This window comes from Pipistrellus hanaki, assembly GCF_964339955.1.
Source record: "Pipistrellus hanaki genome assembly, chromosome: 3".
NCBI classification, from domain to species: Eukaryota; Metazoa; Chordata; class Mammalia; order Chiroptera; family Vespertilionidae; genus Pipistrellus; species Pipistrellus hanaki.
Window position 1 is genome coordinate 100888948 of NC_140505.1, and position 22702 is coordinate 100911649.

The 22702-nt window shown below is 38.6% G+C and overlaps 1 protein-coding gene across 4 annotated transcripts in view; it reads right to left on the bottom strand.

Annotated features, from left to right (window-relative positions):
- The window catches only part of PAN3 (poly(A) specific ribonuclease subunit PAN3), a 168170-nt gene that overhangs the window by 43764 nt on the left and 101704 nt on the right, over positions 1 to 22702 (bottom strand). For all 4 annotated transcript variants that reach the window (XM_084878683.1, XM_084878682.1, XM_084878681.1 and 1 more), the window contains one exon: positions 1410 to 1657. In XM_084878683.1, coding sequence (XP_084734809.1) covers positions 1410 to 1657 — 248 coding nt within the window. The remainder of the gene's footprint in view (positions 1 to 1409; positions 1658 to 22702) is intronic.

Here is a 22702-nt window from a genome sequence, read left to right on the forward strand (position 1 = left end):
CCAACTGTACTTTCTTTTTTTAATCCTCACCTGAGGATATTTCTTTCTACTGATTTTCAGAGAGAGTAGGAGGTGGGAAAGGGAGGTGGGAGAGAGGGCAGGAGGGGAGGGGAGAGAGAGAGACAAAAACATTGATGTGAGAGACAACAATCGATTGGTTGTCTCCTGCATACACTCCAACCAGAGCTAGGGACTGAACCTACAAGCCAGGTATGTGTCCTTGACAGGGAATGGAAGCTGAGACCTTCCAGTCAGTGTGTAGGCTGATGTAACCAATTAGCACACTGTTCGGGCTACTTTTCATCTAAGCTTCTCATACATGAACATGTCAAATGTCAGTTTTCATATTTTAATAGAATTTGGCTTTTTTACTCATGAGCTCTTCATTGCTACTTTGGGGGTGAGGGGGAGGCAGAGGTGGTAGGGGAAGGAAAAGGCTTGGGTGTGCTCCCATGAGGAAGAGCATCACTACTTATTTTTCTATAGTTAAAAAAATAGTTTTTAAACAGGAACAATATAATGAAGCTAAAAAGGTATAATCTGCCCTGACTGGCACGACTTAGTTGGTTGAGAGTCATCCCATGCACTGAGAGGTCACCAGTTCAATTTCCAGTCAAGGCACATGCCCAGGTTGTGGGCTCAATCCTAGGTGTGGGGCCATGTATGATCGCAGCTTACGAATGTTTCTCTCGCTCTCTCATACTCCCTTCCTCTATCCCCCCAAAAATCAATAAAAATGTATTTTTTTTAAAATTAATTGGTCTCATAGTGGAAAAGTGATCCCATTTCCCTTAATAAAAAAAAAGTATAATTTATGGAACATTACAAAGCTTGCTTTATCCCACCCCACCCTCCTCCTCCTCCTGAGAGTCCTTTGTCAGTTCTTTCCTCATCCATAATCAGGGCTCCCTAAGCCTCGCCAATCCTTAACAATGAATTACCCATAGAGGAGGCTTCTTTTCTGTGTCCTCCATTATCCAGAGGTCTAGCAATTAAATCGCTGCCTCACATAAGGCAAGAGTTTCATCATCAGTTTGCTTTCAGTAAATACTGATTTTAAAAATCATCTTTCTCTAGCATCTTACGAGGGGTAAAACTACCTATAAACAAATGTCAGCAAACATCAACTCTAGCTAGCAGAAGTACTAGGTAACCCTATACACAAAGCATGCCATAAACTACTAAACTAGAGCTTGAAAATAATCTAATTTTTAATTAAAACCAGATTTGTCCAAAAACAGAGTTCTTATTGATACAAAAACAGATTACTTTGAAAAGATATTAGAATCACCATCTAAATTAGAAAATTAAATACTTCTTCACATCAAAATAAAAACGTGTAAGAGGCAACGTCCTCATTAATCTCATCAATTAGAAGGAACTATCACTTCCCTTTAAAGCAGACATACCATTCCAGTCAAAGGGGCTGGAGCTGTGTCTGTATAGAAGTATGTCGTCCCGCCGACAGTTTCCTTTTGAATCAGCTGACCAGAGGACGGTGTCTGAGAAACAGGATTATTAGCAGGTGTAGAGGCACTGGAAGGCACCATGTAATTTGCTGGATTTGGAGTGTGACTTCTTCTTCTGGGAGCAGGAGAAGTATGTGGAGTGATCTTGGGGGAATGAAGAGGGGAAGACCCAGCAGACAATGACATTCCTGAAGAAGAAGAAAAAACATTTCTTAGGGAGCAAAAATTGGGTTTTTGAAGGAAAAAACCTGGGAAATAAAATGCAAACATTCATTTGGAAGAAACATCATCTTCAGCAAGTTCTTCAAGTGCAATGATAAAAGATGAAATTTTATCTTGTTTTGATTAGAGAAAGCTATGATTAAAGCAAATGTAAAGAAGTTTGCTTTTGCGAGACCGGTTTAACTCAGTGGATAGAGCGTCGGCCTGCAGACTGAAAGGTCCTAGGTTCAATTCTGGTCAAGGGCATGTACCTTGGTTGCGGGCACATCCCCAGTAGGGGGTGTGCAAGAGGCAGCTGATTAATGATTCTTTCTCATCGATGTTTCTAACTCTCTATCCCTCTCTGTAAAAAATCAATAAGATATATATTTTTTTTAAAAAGAAGTTTGCTTTGAAATATAGATATATCCAAATAAATTAGGAATTTTATTGCAATAATAGTCTCCTCCATATCAAGGTTTACATGAGAAATTTCAATAGTAAGACTCACCAATAATTTAATAATTTAATAAATTAATTTAATGAAAAAGTGAGAACTGGGATGCTTTATAAAATTATGACTTCTATAAAAAGACTTTTATAGAAGACATAATTCCTTTTTTGTTCAAATGGATATTAACAACAGAAATATCATATTCCACTAAAATATTACAGTATTAAAAATAATCAAGCTATTTAATAAGATTTATTAGATTTCTTTTGACCAAATATAATTAACAGAATAGCTGCTGTTTTGATTATGTTTTCTGTCTTTAACTCTAAATAGGCATAGAGTAGAACTGAAATTTTCTGCAAATGCATACTTTTTATAAATTAGACCAGCTGTGTTCTAGAGGGGGTTTTACCTAAACTCAACTAGTAAGAAATCATTATATGCAGAGCATCTCATATGAATCTGTTGTGAAGAAAGGGAAAGGATAGCCATCTTTATCCTCCAGGAGATTTCAAGCTAGCTGAGAAAACAAGATCAGGTCACATGTAAAAGATATTAGAATGACTTATAAAAACACTCAAATATAAATTAGTATGCTGTAAACTACATGCATAAATGCAGACGGATAGAAATTAATGTAAACCAGATAAAGTTAAAGTCTTAATACAAGTGATCAGTGCTGAGATTCAAAAGTTTCTAGAGCCTGGTCAACATGGTTCAGTGGTTGATCATCGACCTATGAAGCAGAAGGTCACAGTTTGATTCCCAGTCAGGGCACATGCCCAGAGGGGCATGCAGGAGGCAGCCAATCAATGATTCTCTCTCATCATTGATGTTTCTATCTCTCTCTACCTTGCTCTCTAAAATCAATTATAAAAAAAAGAAAAGAAAAAAGAAAAAGTTTTAGGACTACAGTATACTTCCTGGAAAAATAACAAAACTAACTTATCCAGGAACTGATTTCTGGCTCCTTGGGAAATTACTAAAATCTTTCATCTTTAAAGAAATGTGTATCTGCCCCAGCTGGTTTGGACCAGTGGAAAGTGATGGCCTGCATACTGGAAGGTCCAGAGTTCGATTTGGTCAAGGGCACATGCATGGGTTGCAGGATTGATCCCTAGGAACGGGTGTGCAGGGGGCAGCTGATCAATGATTCTATCTCATCATTGATGCTTCTTTCTCTCCCTCCCCATTCCTCTCTGAAATCAATAAGAATATATTTAAAGTAAGGTACATCTCACAATTCAAAAACAAAAAAGTTATCAAAATGCCTCCAGTCACATAAGTAGGATTAACAGGGATGTAAATTTTAATTTCTAAGAATTCATAAGACACCAACACTGTTTTCTGAAAAAATGTAGGTAAGTAAAAGTCTGGTGAGAATTGTGATAATACTTATTTTATAACTGTTTCTCTACTTTGTGAGCAACTAAATGGGTAGGTAGGTCAGTTACAAGCACCACAGTACAAATCAGAACTGAGATAAAGTGAGGTTTTGTTGGACCAAGAACTCATGCTGTCAACAGCTAAGCCTGACCTTAAACCCAAGTCTCCACACTCTCAACTTGATACTCCTACTACAGTGACATTAAAATAGGCCAGAAATTCTCAAGTGGTCATTAAATGTATCTAAGAGAAACTTTAAAAATCTAAAACCCTATTTAAAAAATTTAAAAAAAATTATAAGGAAGTCAAGCTAATATATTAAGATTTGTCTAATTTTTAAAAATTGTTCCAGAATTGTTTTTCTAACTCTATATTATACACTTAATTTCAGGTTAATCCATATAGCAAAATTTGGGAGGATCATTAAACTATTTTCAAAGGATAAATATCCCCACTTAATACAAAATACATTTTCAATAGTTTTTCTAAAATTAGTCTCTAAGCCATTCCAAGACAAAGGGCCAAATTACCAAAGAAGAGTAAATATATTACCTTTAAATTAAATATCAGCAACAAATATAGTTATCAATTCTTAAGCACTTTACATGTGTCAGGCGCTAATAAAAGTGCTTCAAGTGTATTAGTCTATTTCATCCTCACAACAACCCTAGGAAGTGTATCACCTTCACCTCACAGAAGAGTAAACTAACTTAAAAATACTTTTAAACTTATTGTGAGGTTAAATATAGGTTATTAAACAAAAGAATCAAGATTCAAACTCAAGTCTATTTGATTCCTAAGACTGTGCTGTTACATAATATCCTCTACAGTTCCAATTCCAATTAAAAAAAATGAATAAAATGGCAATAAGTACATATCTATCAACAACTGACTCTTATATTCAGTAAATGTAACTACCTGAGCTAGGTGAGGAGAGGAAGGTGTAGCATGGGGTAAAAGGACAGATTCTGACATCAAAGTAAGTGTGTGAGACAAGTGGAATATCACTTTAAGATCAAATACCTGGAAATAGTTATTAAGAAAATTTGAGGCCAGTTAAGAAGAAAATCCATGAACAGTAAAATGTATAGGCTATAGGTAACAAGCTTTCACTCAATTTTTTTTAATTTTTAAAAGCAAGGACCTACAACCAAGATTACTCTATCCAGCAAAGCTATCACTTAAAAACAAAGGACATATAAAGAGCTTCCCAGACAAGAAAATGCTAAAGGATTTCATCGATACCAAACAAGTATTTCATGGATTATTAAAAGGTATTCTTTAAGAAAAAGGAAAGATAAAAATATGAACAATAAAATGGCAATAAATACGTATCTATCAACAAATTAATTTAAAATTCAAAATAAATGAACAAGCAGAAAAGAAGTAGACTAACAGATAGAGAGAAGATTTTGACAGTTGCCAGATGGGAAGGGGGTTAGAGAAATGGGTGAACAGATAAAGGGATTTAGAAATACAAATAAGTAGTTAAAGATCATGGGGGTGTAAAGTATAGCATAGAGAATATAGTCAATAATCCTATATAATAAAGCGCTAATATGCAAATGGTCATCACTACCTCACACAGTCATGCCATAACAACTCAGACGCTCAACATTGGGGAGAGAGGAATGGGGACCTGCCAGGCACAAATGAGCTCACAAGAGAGGAATGGGGACCAGCTAAGCTGCGGCCTGAAAGAGGAACAAGCTGCCCGTCCCGTGGTCCTGGGCGCTGTGGCTGGCCTGGGCAAAGCCAGCCTGAGTCCTGGGTGCCTGCAGCCGGCCAGAGGGAGGGAAGCCTAGGTCTTGGGTGCCTGCAACTGGCTGGAAGAGGGAATCCTGGGTTCCGGATGTGAGGCAAGGCAGAGGCGGTTAGGAGAGATCAGGCCAGCAGGAGAGCAGTTAGGACTGATCAGGCTGGTAGTGGAGCAGTTAGGGTTGATCAGGCAAGTAGGCAGAGGGGTTAGGGGGCAATCAGGCAGGCAGGCGATTGGTTAGGAGCCAGAGGTCCTGGATTGCGAGAGGCAGTCAGACATCCCCCAAAGGGACCCAGATTGGAGAGGGTGCAGGCCAAGCTGAGGGACCTCCCCTTTCCCCCATGCATAAATTTTGTACACCAGGTCTCTAGTACTCTAATAACTATGTATGGTGTCAGATAGGTCAGAGCTTTCTCAGGAGGATGATCACTTAGTAAGTTTTAGAATGTCTAATCATGGGATATACACTTAAAACGAATATAATATTGTATAAAAAAATTAAAAATAATCCTAAAAATTTTTAATTTTGTGGCTATTCTAACACAAAATTGCAAGACTGAAATTTAAGATCATATATCTAAGCTGAAGCAGGCTGGAGTTAAATACATTCATAACAAAATAGGGCTGAAGCCGGTTTGGCTCAGTGGATAGAGCGTCAGCCTCCGGACTGAAAGGTCCCAGGTCAAGGGCATGTATGTTGGTTGCAGGTACATCCCCAGTGGAGGGGGATGTGCAAGAGGCAGCTGATCGATGTTTCTCTCTCATTGATGTTTCTAATTCTCTATCCCTCTCTCTTCCTCTCTGTGAAAAATCAATAAAATATATTGGGGGGGGGAAATAGGTAAAGCAGTAAGTATCACCACCCAAAAAGATAACAGCAAATTTAAACTCTATAGGAAGCTAGAAATGAAATGAAATTTTAAATTACAGAAAAATTAAATCTAGTCACAAAAGGCACATCTTTGTACTACCAAAATACTTCACAAACATGTTAAACAACTGAGTAAAATATGCATACATCTTCTTGGAGAGAGGTATTCAGTAGGTACTCGGAGAATAACATTTTTATGACACCATATATAATAATTGCACTATAATTTCTTAGTGAATATACAAACTGAGATAATTAAGTCATGTATGATAAATCAATTGCTAAAACATTTTAAAAATTCTTTTAAGAAGTATGCAACTCCAATAAAAGCAAGGAACAAGACAGAAATGTTCACTGGAGAAATTAATAAAAATGAGATATAAAATTTTCAAGTCTAATTTATGGAGATAAAAGTGTCAATGTTTTTAGATAACATGACTTTTGCCAATATCATCTGAATACACCTCCCTTAAAAAAACAACATAAAAGCTTTATAAATGACAAAATCCATTACAGTAAACATTTATAATACTAATACACGGTGGGAAAAAGTAAGTTTACAGTTGTGAGTACATGACACATAGTTTACCCTTGTATAATTGATTATTGATTATTGCATTATTTCCCATAAACAATATAAACCTACCTTTGCCCCACTCAGTATATACCAAGTGAAAAGCCTTCCTAAATGCAATCAACCCAGTTAGGACAATACGGTTTCTGGGAAATGGAAGACTAGCCGAAACTGGTTTGGCTCAGTGGATAGAGCGTCGGCCTGCGGACTGAAAGGTCCCAGGTTCGATTCCGGTCAAGGGCATGTACCTTGGTTGTGGGCACATCCCCAGTAGGAGGTGTGCAAGAGGCAGCTGATCAATGATCCTCTCTCATCGATGTTTCTAACTCTCTTTCCCTCTCTCTTCCTCTCTGTAATAAAATCAATAATATATATATATATATATATATATATATATATATATGTATATGTATATATATATATATATTTTTATTATTATTATTTTTTTTTTTAAAGAAAGAAATGAAAGACTAGTTTCAAGGGAACCCTTTCCTTCAACCCATACCAATGTTATAGGAACCTAGAACTATAAGATGAAATACAATACCCAAATTTTAAAATATAGCTAAGATTCAAAGAAAAACAAAATAAAAAACACTAAGAGCATAAAATCAAGGCAGAATTGAGAAATAAGAGGCTATATTGTGACAAATTTGGAAAATTACAACTAAGGTAGATGTAGCCTCTACAACTTGAGGTTTGAATGCCCATAATCTATGAAGCATAATCTATAGCCCATTATATGTGATGAATGAACTCAAGTCCCAGTATAAAGCCAAGAATCTGGAAAAACTGCACATCAGTGAATGTAGGGAAAGACAATTTCAGTTAAGAGATTAAAAGTGGAGGCAGAGCAAGTGTATGTTGCACAGCCACGCTCCCAGGACCAAACTGGAATTACAGAAAAATTTCCTGAATAATCAATTAAAGACTTGCTGGAGAGAACCCTGATAACCAAGGACAGAAAATGGAGACCACATAAAGAGTGGTAAGAGTGGCAAAGGCATGAAAGGACTGGCCAGGCTCCCATAAACAGCAACTAAAGTTCTGGGAAGATATCTCAGCTGTGGGGGGTTACCACCAAATCTCTGGGGTCTAATCCCCAAGTTGGGCCTGCAGCCCAGAACACCAGAACTGAGAAGGGTGGCCTCACAACATCTGGCTGTGAAAAGCACTATAGTTGCTGCCTGCCAGGAAGAGACTGCTGGAAATTCAGGCAACCTCTTAAAGGGCCAACGCACAAAATCCCGTGTAGACCCACCTTGTGCTCTGGCAAAGGGAGGGCGGAGTGTACGGGAACTGTGTGAGCAGAAGTCAGGATAAAGGACTCAGGGGTTAGAGCTCAGAAGGCAGAAACCTCAGTAGCCTGTGCTGAGTCACTCCCTCATGCTGCAGAGGTCATCTTTCTCATGCAGACATTTTCTATACAGGCAGCTTTGCCTGGGGGGAAGACGGCTGAATGACCCTATTGGAAAACACCTTGCACCATGGTGCCAAGTTTCTGAGGCCCAATAAGAAACTGAGAATAACAGTTGAAAAAAAAAATTCTCACCACACTTGTGGGAAACTGCCTGAAGGCAATTTAAGTTGGAATCATATCAGTCTGTAGGCAGAGGCAGTTTCTGGAGGTTTTGAGTCTTTGCCTGATCTAATTAGAGAGAAAAATATCATTTGACACTGTCCTGCACTGGAGGTTGAGAAGTGTAGCAGATCCATTTGATCTATAACTAATACATAGTCACAAACCCATAATGAAGAGACACCCAAAATGAAGAGACAAAGAAACCACCCCCAAAATAAAAGAAAAAGAATTCTCCAGAAGAAGAGATAAATGAAAGGGAGATAAGAAATTTATCGGATATAGAGTTCAGAATAATAATGGCAAAGATGTTAAAGAGCATGAGAAAACATATAGTAACTATGAAAACAGAAATAATATTGACATATTACACAAAAAGTACAAATTGGAAGGAATACACAGCAGATTAGGGGAAGCTGATGATCTTATCAGTGAATTAGAAAACAGTATTAAAAAAAAAACAAAACACTCAGAGAACCAAAAAGAAAACAATTAAAAAACAGGAAGACAGCTTAAAGGAGCTGTGGGACCATGTGAAACATAACAATATTATAATATCAGGTGTGTCAGGAGAGGCAGAAAGGGAAGAAAGGATAGAGAATGTGTTTGAAGAAATAATGGCAGAAAATTTCCCTAATCTGGTCAAGAAACAAGTCACACAAGTTCAGGAGGCAAAGAGAACCCCAAGCCAGAAAACCCAAACAAGCCCATGCCCAGACACATCATAATTAAAATGCCCAAAATTAAAGACAGCAAGAGAATAGCAAACTATTACCTACAAAGGAGCTCCCATAAGGCTGACACCTGATTTCTCATCAGAAATGCTACAAGCCAGAAGGGAATGGCATGAAGTACTCAAGGTAATGGAAGGCAAGGATCTAAAGCCAAGATTACTATATGCAGCATTCAAAAATAGATGGTCAAATAAAGAGCTTCCCAGCCCTGGATGGTTTGGCTCAATGGGTAGAGCGTCAACATGCAGACTGAAGGGTCTCAGATTCGATTCTGGTCAAGGGCACATGCCCAGGTTGCGGATTTTGATCCCCAGTAGGGGACATGCAGGAGGCAGTCAATCAATGATTCTCTCTCATCATTGATGTTTCTATCTCTCCCTCCCCCCTTCCTCTCTGAAATCAATAAAGATATACTAAAAAAAAAAAAAAAAAAAAAAGCTTCCCAGACCAAAAAAAAAAAAAAAGGTTAAAGGTGTACATTACCACCAAGCCACCATTACAAGAAATGCCAAGGGGATACTGTAATGAAAAGAAGAAACAGAGAGAAAAATCTAGGCACACAGAATTAAAATGGCAAAAAATAAATACCTACTAATAATTGGTAGGTATTTATTTGTAAATGGAATAAATGACCCAATCAAAAGGCATAGGATAGCTGAATGGATATAAAAACACTAGAGGCCCAGTGCATGAATTTATGAATGGTGAGGTCCCTAGGCCTGGCCGGCAATCAGGGGAGGGACAGGGTATGGGAGGCAGAGACACAGAGATGGAAGCCAGCCATCAGCCCCCCTGGAAAAGAGCCACGTCCACCCCACCCTTCCCCAGTTCCCTATCCCAGCCTGGGGTCTGAAGGCACCAGCAGGATTGGGAGAGGCGACGACGGTCGCCAGGCCAGGTGTGGAAGGAATGGAAGACGGGAGCCAATGCCACTGTCAGCGCCTTGCCATTATGCAGTTCCCAGCCTCCCCCCTCTTTCTTCCTTCGCCGCCGTGCCACTACCATGGAGGGCAAGAAGTGGGCCAATTAGAGCCTGCCAGCCTGGGGAAGGAACATGAGGTGGGACCATGATAGGTTTGCTGGCCAGAGGGAGGGACCACAGGTGGTTGGCTGTGGAACTAAACACCAGGGGCAGTTTCTGCATTTGAGCGTCTGCCCCCTTGTGGTCAGTGCGCATCATAGTGACTGGTCAATCAGTAGTTCTGGGTTGTCCCAGCCATTCAGTCGCATCAGTCACGTAGGCTTTTATATACCGGTATATAGATGACCCAACTATATGCTGTCTACAAGAGACTCAACTTCAAAACAAAAGACACACACAGGATGAGAGTGAAGGAATGGAAAAAAATTTTCCATGCAAATGGAAAGAAAAATAATCTGGAGTAGCAATACTCATATGTGACAAAATAAATTTCAAAATGAAGGCCATCTCAAGAGACAACAAAGATAACTACATAATATTAAAGAGATCAATCCAACAAGAGAATAAAACCCTGGTATATGCACCCAATATAGGAGCACCTAAATATATATGAAAAAAAACTTCTAGAGGACTTTAATGGAGAAATTGACAATGATATAGTCATAGTAGGGGACTTTAATACCCATTGACTTCACTGGCTAGATCTTCTAGACAAAAACTTAACAAGAATACAGTGACTCTAAAGGACACAATGGATAAGATGGATTTAATTGACATTTATAGGTCATTTCACCCCAAAGCAGCAGAATATACATTATTCTCAAGTGCACGTGGATCATTCAAAAGCTCTTCTTGAGCTTGTAGAGACACAAAACAAGTCTCTACAAGCTCAAGAAGATGGAAATCAAGCATCTCAGATCACAGTGGAATGAAATGAGAAATCAACTACAGTAAAAACACCCCAAAGCGTTCAAACACATGGAAACTAAATAGCATGTTATTAAACAATGAAAGGGTTACCAATGATATCAAGAAAGAAATTTTAAAAAAACAAACAAACAAAAAAAAAACTTGCTGGGAACAAATGAAAATGAACACAAAACAATCCAAAATCTCTGGGACACAGCAAAAGCAGCCCTGAGAGAGAAGTTCATAGCACTACAGTCATACCTCAAAAAACAAGAAAAATCAGCAATAAACTAACCCTACAACTTAAAGAACTAGAAAGACAATAATAAGAAATGCCCAGAGTAAGTAGAAGGAAGAAAATAAATAGTAGAGCAAAAATAAACATTGAGACTAAAAACAAACAAACAAAAATCAATGAAACCAAGAACTGGTTCTTTAAAAGGATAAATAAAATTGATAAACCATTAGCCAGGGGACAAAAATAAATAAAATCAGAAATGTAAGTGGAGAAGTAAATACTGACACCACAGAAATATAAAGGACTGTCAGAAAATACTATAAAAAAATATGCCAACAAACTGGACAATGTCGATGAAATAAACAAATTCGTAGAAAAATGCAATCTTCCAAAATTGAATCAGGAGGAATCAGAAAGCCTGAAAATGATGAAATAGAAGCAGTAATCAAAAAAAATCCCAGCAAACAAAAGCCAAGGTCTGAATGGCTTCACAAGGGAGTTTTACCAAATATCCAAAGAGGAACACCTCTATTCCTCAGAAAATCCAAGAGGAAGGAACACTTCCAAACTCCTTTAATGAGGCAGTATTATCCTAATTCCAAAAACCTGATAAAGATACCAAAAAGAAAGAGAATTACAGAACAATATCCCTGATGAGTATAGATGCTAAAATCCTCAATAAAGTATTAGCAAATCGCATCCAGCAATATATTTAAAAAATCATACAGCATGACTAAGTAGGATTTATTCTAGGGATGCAAGGCTAGTACAATATACAAAAATCAACAAAAGTGATACAAAACATAAACAAACTGAAAGACAAAAGTCATATGATATCAATAGATGCAGAAAAAACATTTTTTAAAAATCCCAAACCCAATTTTTATAAAAACACTCAGCAAAGTGGAAATATAGGGAGCATATCTCAACATGATAAAGGCCATCATATATGACAAACCTACAGCCAACATTATACTCAATGAGCAAAAACTAAAACCATTTCCTCTAAGAACAGGAACAAGACAGGATGCCCACTTTCACCACTCTTACTCAACACTAGAGGCCAAGGGGTCCCCTCAACCCGGCCTGCATCCTTAATCAACCTAGGACCCTGCCAGCAATTGGATATCCCTCTCACAATCCAACACCGCTGGTTCCTAACTGCTGGCCTGCCTGCCTGATTGCCTCTAACCACTCGTCTGCCTGCTTGATCACACCTAACCACTCTGTCTGCCTTCCTGATCACCCTTAACCACTCTGCTTACCTGCCTGATTGCCCCTAACCACTCTGCTTACCTGCCTGATCGCCCCTAACCACTCACCTGCCTTCCTGATCGTCCCTACCTACCTCTGCCTGCCTGCCTGCCTGCCTAATCGCCCCTAACCACTCTGCCTGCTTGATTTCCCCTAACTGCTAGCCCACCTGTTCACCCCTAACTGCCTCAGCCTTGGCCCCTGCTGCCGCGGTTTCAGCCAGAAGGACATCCAAAATAATGTCCGGAAGGTGGTTTGCCTGTCTGGTATAATTAACATATTATGCTTTATTATTATAGGGAGCACTGAAAGTCCTACCCACAGTGATCAGACAAGAAGAAATAAAAGGTATTTAAATTGGAAAGGAGAAAGTAAAACTCTCATTATTCGCAGAAGACATGATATTGTACCTAGAAAACCCTAAACATTCCACCAAAAAAACTAGATTTAATAAATGAATTTGGCAATGTAGCAGGATACAAAATCAACACCCAAAAATTGATAGGTTTTTTTTTTTTAATACACCATTAATGAATTCTCAGAAAGAGAAACTAAATAAACAACCACCTTTATCATTGCAACAACAACAACAAAAATTAACAAACAATAACTTACTGAGGAAGCAAAAGACCTGTACTCGGAAAACTACAGAAAGTTAAAAAAAAAAAAAAAAAAAAAAAAAAAAGATAGAAGAAGATATAAACAAATGGAAGAATATACTGTGTTCATGGATTGGGAGAATCAACATCATTAAAATGTCCACACACCCCAAGGCAATTTACAGATTCAATGCAATCCCTATTAAAATACCAGCAGCAAAAGAAAAGAAAAAAAAAAAAATACCAACGGCTTATTTCACAGAGCTAGAACAAATACTCCAAAAATGTATATGGAATTTAAAAAAAAAGACCATGAATAGCTCCAGCAATTTTGAGAAAGAAGAACAAAGTTGGAGGAATCACAATACCAGATTTCAACTTATATTACAAAGCCACAGTAATCAAAATAGGCTGGTACTGTCACAAAAACAGGCATATAGATCAATGAAACAGGACAGAGAACCCAGAAATCAACCTAAACCATTATGCTCAATTAATATTTGACAAAGGAGGAAAGAGCATACAATGGAGTTAAGATAGTCCCTTCAATAAATGGTGTTGGGAAAATTGAACAGATAGATGCAAAAAATGAAACTAGACCACCAACTTACACTATACACAAGAATAAACTCAAAATGGATAAAAGACTTAAATGTAAACCGTAAAATCATAAAAATCCTGGAAGAAACCATAGGCAGCAAAATCTCAGGCATCTCTCGTAACAATATGTTTATAGATACATCTCCTACGGCAAAGAAAACCAAGGAGAAAATAAACAGATGAGACTACACCAAAATAAAAAGCTTATTTTTTAAAATGATCAATAAATGATAAGAGAGCCCACCGTAAGGAAGAACATATTTGGCAATGATACATCTGATAAAGGGCTAATATAGAAAATATATAAGGAACTCAGACATTTTAACAAAAGGAAGACAAACAATCCAATTAAAAAATGAGAAAGGACTTAAATAGACACATCTCCAAAGTGGACATACAGATGGCCAAGAGATATATGAAAAAATTGCTCTTCTGAGAGATGGCAATCAAAACAACAATGAGGTATCATCTCACACCTGTCAGAATGCCTAACATCAACAAATCAACAAGTAACAAGTGCAGGTGAGGATGCGGAGAAAAGGAAAACCTAGAACCCTGCTGGTGGGAATGCAGACTGGTGCAGCCATTATGAAAAACAGCATGGAGTTTCCTCAAAAAATTAAATATGGATCTTCCCGTTGACCCAGTGATCCAACTCCTAGGAATATATCCTAAGAACCACAAAGCACTAATCAGAAAGAATGTATGACCCCTATGTTCATAGCAGCACAATTTACAATAGCTAAGATCAGGAAACAGCCCAAGTGCCCATCAGTAGATGAGCGGATAAAAAAGCTGCAGTACATTTCTACCATGGAATACTACTCAACGTAAAAAAGAAATCTCTTACCCCTTTGAGACAGCATAGGAACCTGGAGAGTATAATGCTAAGTGAAATAAGTCAGTATGAGAAATATACCGTATTTTTCGGACCATAAGACACACGAGTTTTTAGAGAAGGGAAATGAAGAAAAAAAGATTCTGAAACAAATAGTGTCCTAAAATATTTTATGTGCATTAAAACCCAACATCACAGTCATAAACACATGTAATCAACCCTGTAAAGTAAACAGCAGCATTTAGAACCATTTTAGAGCCGGGCAAGCACACAGAGACCACACAGAGCCGGGCAAGTAAAAAAACTTTTTTTTTACAGTATATGTGTAGGCTATATTTGGACCATAAGACGCAGGGACTTTTTCCCCCCACTTCTGGGGGGAAAAAAAGTGCGTCTTATGGTCCGAAAAATACGGTAAGTATCCCATGATCGCACTCAAATGTGGAATCTAAGCAACAAAATAAACTGATGAATGAGAGGATCCAGAGACATGTAAGCATGGAACAGAGTGCAGAATCTCAGAGGGAAGATGGGGAAGGGAGAGTGGGTGGAGGGAGGTAATCAACCGAAGACCTTGTATGCATATACACTGAGTGGTCATATTATTATGATCTCTGAACGCATAATAATCTGGCCACTTAGTGTATATCCTATATAATAAAAGGCTAATATGCAAATTGTCCCCTCAACCAGGAGTTCTATCAGCAGGCAGGCTGGCGAAATGCCCATGTCCCCTCTTCCTGTCCAGGCTGGCCGGACCCATCCATGCACGAATTCATGCATTGGACCTATATCTATCTGTCTGTCTGTCTGTCTGTCTATCTATCTATCTATCTGTCTATCTATCTATTCCAAGTGGCCAGATTATTATGCATTCAGAGATCATAATAATCTGGCCATCAGTGTATGTATAACCCATGAACACAGACAACAGGGTGCTAAATGACTGGCCAGGGGGCAAAAGGGGTTAATGGGAGAAAAAGGAAGTCATATTTCAACAATAAACAATTATTAAAAAAAAAAAAAAAATAAGAGATCACACAAATAAAAAAAGATAAAATATCTACACTAATAAAAGGGTAATATGCTAATTAGATTAGACATCTTCAGGACAACTACTCAGATGTCCTTCCTGACAAAGCCACAGTAGCTACAAGGGCTGAGAGCCGGCAGCCATGGTGGCTGCAAGGGTTGAAGGCTGGTGGCATGGGAAAAGCAGCAGTGGCCACGGGAGCGGAGGAAGGTGGTACCACAGACCCTTTTGCAAAGGGGGCAACACAGGAGAGGCCTCAGCGTGGGCCAGTCCAGCACATAGGCCCCTTCCAGAGGCAGTGGGAGAGGGGGCGGTGCGGTCCAGGTCCCAGTGCTGCCCTTCCACAGAGGCAGTCAGAGAGGCAGCAGTGCAGGCCTGGTCCCAACACCACACCTACACAGAGGCTGGACAGGGTGCAACCTGCTGTGCCTCAACCTCCCCCAGCTGGACTGGCCCAGATTGCCGTAGGGCTAGCACTAAGGAGCGAGGCCAAGTGCCTACAGATGTGGCGGCGGGAGGTGGCAGTAGCAGCGAGGTGATGGGGTGGCACTCCCCAATTGGCACTCCTGCAGAAGAATACATCTCCTGAGGGCTCCTCGTCTGTGAGAGGGGTAGGCCAAACAGGAACACCCGCCCCAGGGACACCCCTCCCTGCCAGTGCACAAACTTTCATGCACCGGCCTTCTAGTCTAGGTATAAACTTAACTATAAATTTTCAGGACTTATATGATGAAAAGGTTGAACTCTACTTATAGAAACAAAAGATAACTTGTACAAAAGAAAATAAGTACCTGTGTACCCTACTGTATATGATAAAGAGATAAATATGCAAATTGACCATCATGCCCATGCACAAGATGGCTGCCTCCATGTGGTCACAAGATGGCCACCACAAGATGGCCGGCAGGGGAGGGCAACAATGGGCAATCAGGCCTAAACCGGCAATCAGACATCCCCCAAGGGGTCCCAGACTGGAGAGGGTATAGGCTAGGCTAAGGGACACCCCTGCCTCCGTGCACAAATTTCATGCACCAGGTGTCTCTAGTCTGCTATAAAGATGTCAGTTCTACCCTTAATTAATTTAAAAACACAATAATGTTAGTTTAACAAAAATAACAACAAAATTTTTAAAATTACCCATGTGGAAAAATAAACATTAAGAAGAGACAGAAAAGAGAGAATCCAAGATGGCTGCTCGGGTAGGCACCTAGCCGCAGCCGCACGCAACAATTTCAATAAAATACAACTAAAATATAAAATGGACATTACCCAGAACTACAGGAAAGTCAACTGACTGAAAATTCTACAACGAGAAGCAAGGAGAAAACCAGAAGGAAGTGCGGAGGAGCTGTAAAAGCCCAAGGTACGGAGACACGCGGCGCGCGCGGAGAGTACAGAGCCGGAGAGGAGGGAGGCCGAGTGCCTGGCTGGCGTTCCCTAGCGGGAAGGAGATAAACACTCGGACTGTGCTGGGCCCCCAACTACTCTGAACCCCCGTTCTAGGCCAGACCCCAGGGACCCAGGCTCATCCAGAGGGAGCTGGGCTGTAAGGCGGTACTCGGGGAAGCAGCGAAAGGAGGTCCCAGAGGCGCGCACACAGCGCGCAGAGAAGGGCCGGCCGGCTGTGCCGTAGGACTGCCCTGGCGGGAAGGAGACAGGCTCCAGACTGCTCTGAACGCCACCTCCAACTCCACTTCCAACTGAACTGAACCCCAGTTTCGGGCCCATTGCGGGAGAGCTTACACTGTTTGGTAGCAGGCGAAAATCGAGGGCACCTTTCTCTCAGAGGCGCTTGCAACAAGTACTGAAGGACCCTGAGTCTCAGGAGTCGCATAGGGCGGGGCTGACAGAAGCCAAGGCTGTAGGCTCCACCCTGAAACTCCGCCCCCATCAGGAAAGCTGCCTGCGAAAATGCCTAAACCAAATAGATCACAAACGAAAGAAATGGAGGACAAAAAGCGACTGGATATAGAGTTCAAAACCACACTTATAGGGTTTTTCAAGAGACTCCTAGAAAAGGCCGATAAAATAAATGAGACCTATGAGGATATGAAAAGGGATCAACAAGAAATGCTAAGGGATCAACAAGAAATAAAGAATACATTGTCTGAAATAAAAAATATTCTACAGAGTCCTAAAAACAGAATAGAAGATCGCAAGAATCAAGTCAAAGATTTGGAACATAAAGAGCCAGAAGACACTCCTCTGCAGAAGCTAGAAGGCAAGAGAATCCAGAAAATTGAAGATAATGTAAGAAACCTCTGGGACAACTTCAAACGATCCAACATCAGAATCATGGGGGTCCCAGAAGATGAGAGAGAGCAAGATATCGAAAACATACTGAAAGAAATAGTGACAGAAAACTTCCCCCACCTGGGGAAAGAATTGGACTTACAAGTCCAGGAAGCACACAGAACTCCAAATAAGAGGAATCCAAAGAGGACCACACCAAGACAAATCATAATTAAGATTCCAAGAGCAAAGGACAAAGAGAGAATATTAAAAGCAGCAAGAGCTAAGCAGGTGGTTACCTATAAAGGAGCACCTATACGATTGTCAGCTGATTTCTCAACAGAAACCATGCAGGCCAGACGGGAATGGCAAGAAATATTCAAGGTGATGAATAGCAAGAACCTACAGCCAAAAATACTCTACCCAGCAAAGCTATCACTCAGAATCGAAGGTCAGATAAAGAGCTTCACTAATAAAAAAAAGCTAAAGGAGTTCATCACCACCAAACCAGAATTATATGAATTGCTGAAGGGGGTTCTTTCAGAAGAGAAAGTAAATAAAGATAAAAATTATGAACAACAAATACGTAACTATCAACAAGTGAATCTAAAAACCAAGGAAATTAAAAAAAAAAATCTGATGAACAATATTAACTGTTGAATATAATAGAATCAGAGGTATGGAAGGGGAGTGAACTGATGATTCTTGGGGAAAAGGGAAGAGGGGAATGTGGGAAGAGACTGAACATAAACTGTGCACCTATGGATGAGGACAATGGGGAGTGGGGAAAGGGCAGAGGGTGGGGTGGGAAGGGGGGGGGGGGAAAGGAACACTTGTAATAATATGAACAATAAAAATTTATTTAAAAAAAAAAAAAAAAAAAAGAATAAAAAGGTGGGCCCTAAAAAAAAAAAAAAAAAAAAAAAAAAAAAGAGACAGAAAAATTATTAAAGAAAAGCCAGAACTGAGGAATAACAAAGGACAAGGAAAAAAATCCTATATATTGTAATAAAAGGCTAATATGCAAATAGACCAAACTGCAGAACTGAACAACCAGTCTCTATGACATGCGCTAACCACCAGGGGGCGTGTGCAGAACATGCTTCGTGTTAGCCTCGGGAGGATGGTGGATCAGGTGAGCAAAGCTCCAGGTCAAAGCAAGACGAGTCACTGTCATCGGGATGAGCCTCTGGCAGTTACTGAAATTCTTTGTTGCCACATACTGCAGTTTTGCCCTCATACCTGCTTCCAGCACGGGCCCCGTTTGCACCCATAGCTGGCACCAGAGCTACTACTCGTCCCTGAGGGCTTCTCCACCTTCCCCTGCTCCTGAAGGGTGATTGGGGCAGCAGCCACTGCTCACACCCACTGATGGCGCTGGCCCTGCTTGTACCCAATACTGGCACTGGCACCAATCACTACAAGCTGTCAGCGAGTCTGCCAGCAAACAGGGGACCAGAGGCATGGCAGGAGGGGAAGGGCGGGAGCATTGAAGATTGGTCAACACCCACTCCCACTCCTATGCCTACTGCAGATTTGTGGTCCACAGTTACTTTCAAGGTGCATGAGTTTGTGCACAGGGCCCCTGGTTAAAACATAAAAGCAAGAAGAAAAAAGTATGGTGTAAGACTACTAAGCTGTTTCCCCGAAAATAAGAGGATGTCTTATTTTCAGGGAAACACGGTAGATATTAAAAAGCAATAAAACCTACAGTAACAGCCATCATTAAATGATGAAATGAATAAAGATATATGCAAACAGATTTAGTTTAGACAAATAAAAGCAACTCATCCTTTCATTATCCCCACATAAATATCTAATAGATTAAATATTTAAAAGTTTAAAATGAGGTGTCTCAAAGAATATGCATAAAAAATGTTATAAAGATAAAAATATAAACGTCAAAAAAATAAAAAGTCAATTTGACTTCCACAAAAAACAAATATTTGTGCCCTAACTCAGTGGATATAGCATCAGCCCATGGACTGAAGAGTCTTGGATTCTATTCCAATCCAGGGCACACATTCCAGTCAGTTGCAGGCTCGAACCCTGGCCCAGGTATGGAAGACAACCAATCTATGTAACTCTCTCAAATTGATGTTTCTCTCTCTCCCCCTCGCTTCCATTCTCTCTAAAAACCAATGGAAAAATAGCTCCAGGTGAGGATTAATAATCTATAATAATAAAAAAGCAATATGCTAATTAGGCCAGATGATCTTCAGGACAACCTTCCAGATGTGGCTTGGCTGCAAGGGGCCAACACCCTTGTTACGAATATCACACATCGGGCCTCTAGCAAGTAAGTAAATAAGTAAATAAATATTTCTACACAACAAAGAGGTATTTGCAACAAAATAAAGGGCTAAATATATATCTTAAAATCATTAAGAAAATAAAAATTAACCAACAGAAAATAAAGAAATTATACAACTGACCAGTGCATAAAAAATGCCTCAAACACACCTAACTGGTTTGGCTCAGTGGAAAGGTCCCAGGTTCAATTCCGGTAAAAGGCATGTGCCTTGGTTGCGGGCACATCCCCAGTAGGGGGCGTGCAGGAGGCAGCTCATCGATGTTTCTCTCTCATCGATGTTTCTAACTCTCTATCCCTCTCCCTTCCTCTCTGTAAAAAATCAATAAAATATATTTTTTAAATGCCTCAAACATATAAAAAGATGCTTATTTTCACTGATAACTAAAGAAATGCGAATTAAATGTAGTATAAAAGCAACCTTTTCAAGGACTGGCATAGATTTAAGTTTATTTAGACAATTAGTATAAGTGTGCATGGCATATAAATACTGTCATACACTTTTAGTATTAATTGCTATAATCTCTATTGGGGAGAAATTTGGCAATACCTATCAACTAAAACTTTTTAATTGTCATGATAATGGTAAACAATTCAAACCAAAAAATTCATAAAATAAGTATGAACTCCATAAAACTGAGTACTTTTTGTCTTGCTCATGTTTGTGGCCCACAGACTTATATGAAATGTGCTTCAGTTGTTTTTAAATCCTTTCCAGAAAATAACGGAAGTGATTTTCTTTTCTCGGAGAAGTCAAAAAAAGTCCTCTCAGATACAAATGCATCTGAGATGCCAGAATGAAGATACTAAAAAATATGAAAACATTAGAAACATTCCTTTTAAAATCAGGAACAAAATAAAAATGTCAACTATGACTACTTCTATACAACAATAAAGGCCTTACTTAGCCAATGCAAAAACAGAAAACAGATTACAAAGGAATAGATAAAAGTATCATTATTTGCAGGTATAAAAATCTACAAAATGTTAGAAATAATATAATTTATCAAAATAATCAACATACAAAACCATACACATATTTACACACTAGAAATAAACAATTAGAAAAAAATTTTAAGACAATTATAATATCAACAAATGCTCAAAATAAATTTGAAAATACCTAACAAAATATATTTAAGACAGAAAATTATAAAACTTTATGAAAAGACATTTAAGAACCCTTGAAAAAAATAAAATGGATAGAAAGGCAATAAATAAAATTATGATTTTCTTCACTTCACTTGAAAATTTCATACAACTTCCCTGAAGACACTATGTTTCTTCATGTGTCCAACAAAGTATCCAAATTATGGCCCATATGCATTATTGAATAAACTCCTCTATTATGTTAATTAACAACCATCCTTCCCAATACCAAATTCTCTAAACCCCTTCTTTACAGAAAATCCAATTTGTCCTTATGAAATATTTTCTTACCCTACAAAAATTTTAATAGTCATATTTAAAAATTCTCTTCATTTTGTATTTGATCTTTTGTTGCAAGAACTACACAATTCAAATTATCTTTTTGTAGGGAAGAAATGTGCCTTAATACTCTCTTATTCAGAACCATTCCCAACTACATATGTAATGGCACAGTATTAGCACTCAATAAATTTGTTGAAACAAGAGAGATACAGAAATGAAAAGTCCTCAGTTTGGTACCAACAATCAAGATGCTAAATACAGCAATAGCTATTATGATCAGGAAATGGAGAATGCCATCACCAGAATTATCTGAGTAAAACAAGAAGTTAGGAGAAGAAATGTAAATGGTCATGCTATCTAAAGAAATAGATATCATTATTTAAAAGCAAATGCGACACAAGCCATTGTAAAAGAGGGGAATTCAAAAGAATTTGGAGTGAAGGACATTCTTCTTACAGAGCAGTGTGATTATCCTAGTGTTCCTCTTTCCAAATCAATGAGACCAAATATATATAGATTGCACTAATGACTTTAACCAAGTTCCAATAACTAAACTAAACCCCCAATAATAAATTGTCATGTATGACTACATTCAAGAAAATGGTTTAGATTAGAATTACCAAAATATATCATACATTGAACAGATGAATCTGAATTGAAGACAAATAGGGGAAACATAATCTTCTTAACAACAGGGCCAATAGTTGAGGTTTCATCCAAGAGAAAAACCATACTAAAAAATTTATACGAGCATATTCAGGAATACAAAAACCAAGCTACCACTAAGAATACATTTCTTATTTTTTTCATTTTTAACCAAATTCCCCAATCATAACTACCTCCCCCTAAATAAAACAATGCAGTTAGAGAAAAATAAACAAACAAACAAACAAAAAACACACAGATACTATGTTTATATTGTACTCCTATATTCTAACAGGGTCTTAAACATATTAAGAATTAATCATGTAAAAGTGTAATCATTAATGATGTAAAGGGTGAATATAAAAGATCTACCCCAACATTCAGTTCAGAACATTTTTCTCTCCCCATTTGCTCTTTCAGTACTTCAGAGACAAGTCCATTTCTACCACTAGCTGTTCTTAGCAGAAGGGAGTACGTTTAATGAAAGTATTTAACTGCAATCATTTAACAATTAAAAGTTTAGATGCTGTGGAGTTATTTGCAATTTGATGCAACCTGTTGAACAAACCTCTAAGGTACTCTAGGTAACTATACTGTATGCAGAAGACCAGGACTTCCTTAAATAAAATGCTAAAAGTTACAGAATAACATCAGAAATACACT